This window comes from Anomaloglossus baeobatrachus, chromosome 12 (genome assembly GCF_048569485.1).
Source record: "Anomaloglossus baeobatrachus isolate aAnoBae1 chromosome 12, aAnoBae1.hap1, whole genome shotgun sequence".
Classification (NCBI taxonomy): domain Eukaryota; kingdom Metazoa; phylum Chordata; class Amphibia; order Anura; family Aromobatidae; genus Anomaloglossus; species Anomaloglossus baeobatrachus.
In genome coordinates this window covers 93,780,515-93,788,368 of record NC_134364.1, presented here as the reverse complement: position 1 = coordinate 93,788,368, position 7,854 = coordinate 93,780,515, and the positions used below count along the sequence as shown (strand labels likewise).

At 46.6% G+C, this 7,854-nt stretch overlaps 1 protein-coding gene across 1 annotated transcript; it reads left to right on the top strand.

Moving 5' to 3' along the window:
• The first annotated feature begins 3,207 nt into the window (after positions 1 to 3,207).
• On the top strand, positions 3,208 to 4,161 carry LOC142257852 (olfactory receptor 1L4-like). Its single transcript, XM_075330103.1, has one exon. It carries the CDS (start codon positions 3,208 to 3,210, stop codon positions 4,159 to 4,161), a length of 954 nt encoding a protein of 317 aa, XP_075186218.1.
• Positions 4,162 to 7,854: the final 3,693 nt, after the last annotated feature.

The window sequence follows — 7,854 nt, the reverse complement described above, 5'->3', positions numbered from 1 at the left end:
CTGTCTCTTTTTCCGCTGTCTCTTTCCCGCGCTGTCTTTTTCCCGCTCTGTCTCTTTCCTGCTCTGTCTCTTTCCCGCACTGTCTCTTTCCCGCGCTGTCTTTTTCCCGCTCTGTCTCTTTCCCGCACTGTCTCTTTCCCGAGCTGTCTCTGTCTGTCTCTCTCTATCCGTCGAACCACCGACATCTTTTTACCTCACACATAAGCTTTGCATACTAACAGTTTATTTTGTTCCTATAGCAACCACTGACAGTTGCTATTTATAGGCTGCAGCTCCCAGCTCCATTCATATTAAGGCTATGTGCGCACGTTGCGTACTAGCCCTGCAGAAATTTCTGCAGCGATCTGAAGAGCACACGTGCACTTCAAATTGCTGCAGAAAATGTGCGTAGAGGAAAAAAAAAAAAGCCGATTCCATGCGCTCTGCCTGCAGCTCCTCCCATAGACAGAGCAGGGGCTGCCGGCAAAGCGCACGGAAGAAGTGACATGTCACTTCTTGAATGCAGCGCTTCGGGCAGCAGCCGAAGCGCTGCGCTCTAAGACGCCACGTGCGCACGGCCCCTGCACAATCTCCATAGACTGTGCAGGGGACGCAGGACGCATGCAGTTATGCTGCGCTACAAAGCGCAGCGTAACTGCATGTATTTACGCAACGTGCGCACATAGCCTTATGGAGGCAGGATTTTTGTAGAGTAACTGGAAAGCACGGGGTTACATTTTCCCGCCCAAACATAGTCTATGACGTTCCCTGGGTCACATGGAGTGTCTGTGCAAAATTTCATGATTGTAAATGCAACGATGCGAGTTCCTTTAGCGGACATACATACACACTTACATACACACACACATACACTCAGCTTTATATATTAGATATATATAAGTAACGATTTTTAAGAATGGACCCCCATGTCGCCGATTAGCGATTTTGCACCTTTTTGCAAAGATGCAAAATCGCTTATCAGTGTCACACGCAACGGCATCGCTAATGTGGCCGGATGTGCGTCACAAATTCCGTGACCCCAACGACTCCGCATTAGCGATGTCGCAGCGTGTAAAGCCCGCTTAAGGATTAACACACGTGTACAAGGAAAACCACAACTCCTTCAAATTTATCTTTAATCTTAGCCTGAATGCTTTTGGACCACTGTCGTGTCTCCATAAAAACGTCTAAATAATCCAAATATGATAATCTTAATTGGAGTGAAACAGAAGGCAGCTGAGTGAAGACCATTTTGATACTGTTCGCTTCTGGAGAAAAAAAACTCAGTCTTATGGCCTTAGATCAGGGGTCTCAAACTCGGCTGGGTGTATGGGCCGCACAGAGGAAAAAAAATAATTTGGGGGGCCGCATTCTTTGCAGGACAAAGCGACATTTTTATTGGTACCATATATAATATATATATATGTTATTTATTTTTTTACACACCTTGGGATCACTGATTTTGAACATTTTCACTTGTTCATTATAGCAAACATGCACATTCTTTGTTTAAATATAAATATTTTTTTTTTTTAGTCTTACAATTAGCACTATATAGAAATTTTGACCAACATCTTTTAGTAATGTTCCCCATATTGTTGTAACGTGCCCATCCTTGTCCCCTTGCAGTATTGTGCCCCATCCCACAGTAATGTGCCCATCCTTGTCCCCTTGTAGTATTGTACCCCATCCTAGTCCCCATCCCACAGTAATGTGCTCATCCTTGTCCCCATCCTAAAGTAATGTTCCCCATCCTTGTCTCCATTTTGTAGTAATGTGTTCATCCTTGTCCCCATCCTATAGTAATGTCCACAATCTATAGTAATGTGCCCATCCTGTACTAATGTGTTCATCCTTGTCCCCATCCTATAGTAATGTCCACAATCTATAGTAATGTGTCCATCCTTGTCCCCCATCTTATAGTAATGTTCCCCATCCTTGTCTCATTGTAGCAATGTCCCCATCCTATAGTACTGCCCCATCCTATAGTAATGTGCCCATCCTATAGTAATGTCCCCAGCCTTGTCCCCATTCTATAGTCATGTGCCCATCCTAGTCCCTATCCTATAGTAATGTCCCCATCCAATAGTATTGTGCCCATCCTTGTAATGTCCCAATTCTATAGTAATGTCCCCATCCAATAGTATCGTGCCCATCCTTGTAATGTCCCAATCCTATAGTAATGTCCCCAGCCTTATCCCCATCTCATAGTAATGTGCGCACTTTGTCCCCATCCTGTAGTAATGGGTCAGCAGCTCCCTTTACCTTCCACAGACGCCAGAGTAAAGCTGAGGGGTGGGTCTCCGGCCCCAGATCCACAGTGATTGGAGAGATCGGTCACAAGGCCGGTCTCTCCAATCAGAGGTGGGGGCGGGTGAAACACAGGTCACCCAGCTCCAGCCAATGATCAGGGCTACAGCTGCACTGATCTTGTCTAGATTTCAATGTTTCAGCTACTTTCAATGGCTGAAACATTAGTGGCTGTGATTGGCTGACGAACGCCGCTCAGCCAATCACAGCTTCCGTAGGTCCGGGGAGGAGACACCACCTCTCCTGAGGTCCCATCCTCCCCGAATCTAAGGTATTTGCAGCGAGCCACCGGGGCTGCGATTTCGCCATGACGTACTGGGGACATCACGGGTCCTTAAGTACCAGGGAGCCATAACGTACCCAGTACGTCATAGGTCGCTAAGGGGTTAACGTCCAACACACACACACACACACACACAAACCATTCTTCTCACCTGTCCCACGCTCCCTCCGCTGTCTCATCTCTGCTTCGTGCGGCCCCCAGGCCCGTGCCCCTGTTCACTATCGCAGCAGGTGCAGGGGCCGCAGCCACTGTCAGTGATTTATGTGAGATGATTGTATTGCCAGCGCGAGAGCTCAGCGCCGGCAACACATTCATCTGACATAGTGCAGACAGTGGCTGCGGCCCCTGCACCTGATGCGATAGTGAACAGGGGCACGGGCCTGGGGGCTGCACGAAGCAGCCTGAGGGGCCGCATGCGGCACGCGGGCCACGTGTTTGAGACCCCTGCCTTAGATGGAGAGGTTTTGAAGGCTCTGACTTTTATTGGATCAATCCCAAGATTTGTAATATAGATGTGTTACTAGATGTTCTCAGATCAGTTTTAGGAGTTTATACCATTTACAAAATGTTGTAAATCCATAGCTGTAAGTTTTGACATTGACTCTGTGTCTTTTAGGTTCCCAGCATCACGTATTATGGAAGTCTTGAACGAAACATCATCTAGATTCACCTTGATTGGTCTTTCCACTAACCCATGGCTTCAACCTCTATATTTTATAATATTTTTAATAATGTATATAGTCACTGTAACGGGGAACCTTTTAATCATTGCAGTGGTAAGGACCGAGCCCAAACTGCAGACCCCCATGTATTTTTTCCTCAGTAACCTTTCACTCATTGACCTCTGCTTCTCATCCACCATCGTGCCGAAACTTCTCATGAGTACATTGACTGAAGACAAGACTATCTCTTTCTGGGGATGTGCCACTCAGATGTATTTCCATCTAGCTTTGGGAGGCACTGAGTGTATTATTTTGGCCATCATGGCCTATGATAGATATGTGGCCATTTGTCACCCCTTACACTACAACACTATCATGAACTTACAACGTTGCTCTCTACTCTCTGTTGGAACCTGGTCTTTAAATTTCCTGAATTCAATTTACTATGCTTACAGCACTTTCCAGCTGCCCTTTTGTAGGTCTAAGAATGTAAATCACTACTTTTGTGAGATGCCTCCTCTTTTTCGGCTGTCTTGTACGGAAACATTGATCAATGAAATAGCAGTTTATATCTCTGGTGGGATTGTAGGTCTTTGTTCTTTTGTGTTGACACTTCTGTCCTATGTTCACATAATTTTAACTGTCTTAAGGATCCAATCGAGCACGGGAAGACAGAAAGCCTTCTCTACTTGTGTCTCCCATCTTTCAGTAGTGTCTCTATACTACGGTGCCATTATTTTCATGTATTTACGCCCTCGGGGAAGCTACTCTGTAGATCGAGACAGATCTGTGGCCATTCTTTATACTGTGGTTACCCCTATGTTTAACCCCATTATTTATAGCATTAGAAACAAAGAAGTCAAACAAAGTGTGAGGAAAATGATTTCTGGACGTTCTCACTTTACAATGCTTACATTCCATCACTGAATTCAAGAATTTTGTAATAAATATGCACTTTTGTCTCAAATTTTTATTTTTTTGACCTTCAAGATTAGCAAATCTTTTAATATTTGAATTTGCAAGATCTGACAAATTTTTCAAAAAAATAAGATTAATGGCTAATCAATTTGTCAAAAATAATACAAAGCCTCCAACTGCCCTGAAAGAAGTGTTTGACACTATTCTCTTTTCTTCACATGTTAATCTTTTTGATTGCAGTGCTGTCAACACACTATCATTACAGTTTCTTCAGTGTTTTATGGCTAAGATCTTAGCTGCGACGTCCACTCGTTATCCAGATTCAACATAAAATGTCTGCTGCATTCCTTGCCTCTGCTTTTATACAGGCTATGATAGCTCCTCATTACCAACTGTGTTATACCATATGATGTTATAGCTGTAAGGAATTATGGGGAAGACTGTTCAAGGTCATGTGACTCTTTCCCCACAGATGCAATTTCCTGCAACGTGCAGCCATTGTAGATGATTCACACAAATAAAATTGCAAATTATTTGAATAAGTTGGGTTTAGTCAATTCCTAAAAGTTAGATTTTTTATTAAATCAATTCACCTATCTCTACTTGCTAAAACACTAATGGTATTATATAATGAGATTTCATATAAAATTGGAAATGATCAAAAAGCAGATCAATGAATTGGCTACAAGATTGTCCTTTAGTATACTAATGTTTGTTGCTTATTTGCCCCTAAACAGCATAGCTTAGCTTAGGAAAGATACAATAAATAAAATGTAACTTAAATGTAAATTAATATGTGCTTTCTCATAAAGAAGAGTCCTGTGCAAAGTTAAATGTAGCAGACATTTTGGAGTGAATCTGGATAGGGAGATGACGTCACAGACCACAGCTCAATCATCCAGATAAGAACAGAAAGCCATAAAACCAAAATTCTTCAGACAGTGACAGCATAGAAGTGACGAATGGTTACTATCCACTTACCCCTAGCAATATATCTTGAGGTCATTTTGACATTACTAAGTCTGTGTTTGCATTAAAGGGAATCTGTCAGCAGGATTTTACCCTTCAAACTATTTATATATGCATATAACTCTTTAAAAAACAAGTTCAACAATACCTTTACATATCCAGTGCGTTGCTTCATTACTAATAAATCAGCATTTTAATGTATATGAAATGAGGCTCAAGTGCTAATTGTATATCTGAAGTCTCTGTCACTCCAGCTCTATTCCACTCTCAGCGCAACCTCATATTGCTTGGCTTCAGTTACTTTGCCTGAAGTCACATAGCGTAGAGGCTGTCAGTCAAGTAAAAGGTGGCGGCACTGGTTGGAGAATAGAGCTGGAGTGACTAAAGCCTGCTTTACACCTTACAATTACACATGCGATCTCGTATGCGATCGCACACGCCCCCATCGTATGTGCGGCACATTCAATTTGTTGCCCATTTCGCACAAACTATTAAATCCCGTCACACGTACTTACCTGCTGAGCGACCTCGATGTGGGCGGCGAACGTCCACTTCCTGGAGTGGGAGGGACGTTCGGTGTCACAGCGACGTCACACGACAGCTGGCCAACAGAAGCGGAGGGGCAGAGATGAGTGGGACGTAAACATCCCGCCCACCTCCTTCCTTCGGCATTGCCGATGGGAGCCGCGGGACGCAGGTAAGCTGAGTTCATCATTCCCGGGGTGTCACACACTGCGATGTGTGCTGCCTCGGGAACATTGAACAACCGGACATTCAATTTTTAGTAATTGAATGACGTGTATGCGATTAACGGATTTTCGTTCAATCGCAATCGCACGTAGGTTTCACATACTACAATATCACTAACGATGCCAGATGTGCATCACTTACGACATGACCCCGCCGACATATCGTTAGATATATTGTATCGTGTAAAGCCCGCTTTAGACTTCAGGTCTACAAAAAGCTCTTCAGCCTCATTTGCATATCAATTCAAATGTCTGACTTCTTAGTAATGGAGCAATGGACTGGTGATGTAAAGGTATTAATCAACTTGTCTTTGAAAGAGATACAAGTACATTTATTTAGAACAGGGGGCAAAACTGTGTTGACAGATCCCCTCCACTTCAGCATTTTCTTTATTTCAGCACTAAAGTGGTGCTTTAAGTTTAACCACTTAACACTAGAAGTGTCGCGGGCGGGGAGGAGGGTGTCAGCACACCGCGCTCACCCCTTCTGCTCGGGTCCGGCAGCTGCTCCTGGTGGCTCGAGCTGTGGGCCGGATCCCGGGGTTTCTCGAGCGACACTCCTCGCCCGTGAGTGAAAGGGGGTGTTTGTGGTTGGATGTGGGGATTGTTATAGTTCGTGACGCCACCCACGGTTGTGGTGATTGCACCACCGCTGCTCAGTATGGGGGTCCCGGGGATGGTGATGCAGAGCAGCCAGGTGTTGTGTTGCCCCTCCCTGGGTAGGGGTTGGTGATCCCGGGGCCCGGTGATGAGATGTAAAGTGTAGGGCCCGGTGGGCGCAGGGACGCGGGGGCAGCGCTGTGCCTTGCGGCACTATGGTACTCACTCAGCCTGACACACGGACACAGTTTGTACGGTAAACCAAACGGCTGGTAGGACGGTCCCACAGACGGCTGCACCTGCACTCCCGGTAGGTGACGGTGAAGTCCCTCTTCCTTGCACCTTTGTTTGACTTGTGGTATCGGTGGATTCCCTCCAGTTACCCGCTCCCCGACTGCAATCTGGGCCGGAGGAGCTCTACACTTTGCCCGCAGGCGCTGGCCCTGGGGAAACTGGTGCCCTGGCGGTGGCGGTGTCTCCCCGGTAATGGTCGGGCTGTTGCCTTCAATCGGGACTTGGTTGTTGGGGGATCTGCGTCCCCGTCACTGACGGATTTGGCAAATCTGGCGACTCCTAGCCTTGCCGGGGTCCGAGAGGCCCCTGCCCTGGTGCTGACTGTCCTTCGGAACACTGCTCCAGACCACCGGGCACACAGCCAACGGGGTCCTTCCAGGAACTTCCAAACGGTCCCCCTCCAGACAGTCACCGCCGTTGCTGACCTTGCTGTTCTGGCCCTCACAAAGCTGGACCCTTCAGGCTGTCTTTCTCTTCTGTCACTTCACTTGCTTTCCTCCTTTTTCCACTTCTCTTCCTTCACTTTCACTTAGTTGTTTACTTTAGCCCTGTCTAGACTACTCCTTCACTCCTTCCACTTCCTCCTCCCTGACTAGACTGCACTCAAGCCCTCCCTGGGCTAATCTGCTGTTCACTCAAGCTCGTCCCTGAGCTGTCTCCTCAGCTCATCTGCCTGGTTACTTCCTGCCTCCAGAGCTGTGAGCTCCTTGGTGGGCGGAGCCAACCGCCTGGCCCACCCCCTGGTGTGCATCACCAGACTCCTGGAGGAAGGCAACAAGGATTTGTAGGTTAGCTGTGATGTGCCTACCTGGAGTGTGGGGTGTGGTGGTGTGCGACCTGTGTCCCCTGGCTTGCCCAGGGCGACACAGAAGTCCCAGAGATTTCGAGCTCCCCCCATTCCAAAGGTAGAAATGTTAAATGACCCCTCTCTGGGACTTCTAGTGTTAACGACCGCAGGCCATACTGGAAGCCTAAGCCATATAGTTGTAATCACCTGCGGCTGCTCCGGGCAGCCGCCGGTGATTTCTGCACATGTCAGCTGATTTGAACAGCTGACATGTGTTGCTCGCAGACATGGGTGGATCCGCGA

Bases quoted from the DNA above. Each gene is read 5' to 3' on its own strand.
- LOC142257852 (XM_075330103.1), top strand. From the start codon at position 3,208: ATGGAAGTCTTGAACGAAACATCATCTAGATTCACCTTGATTGGTCTT.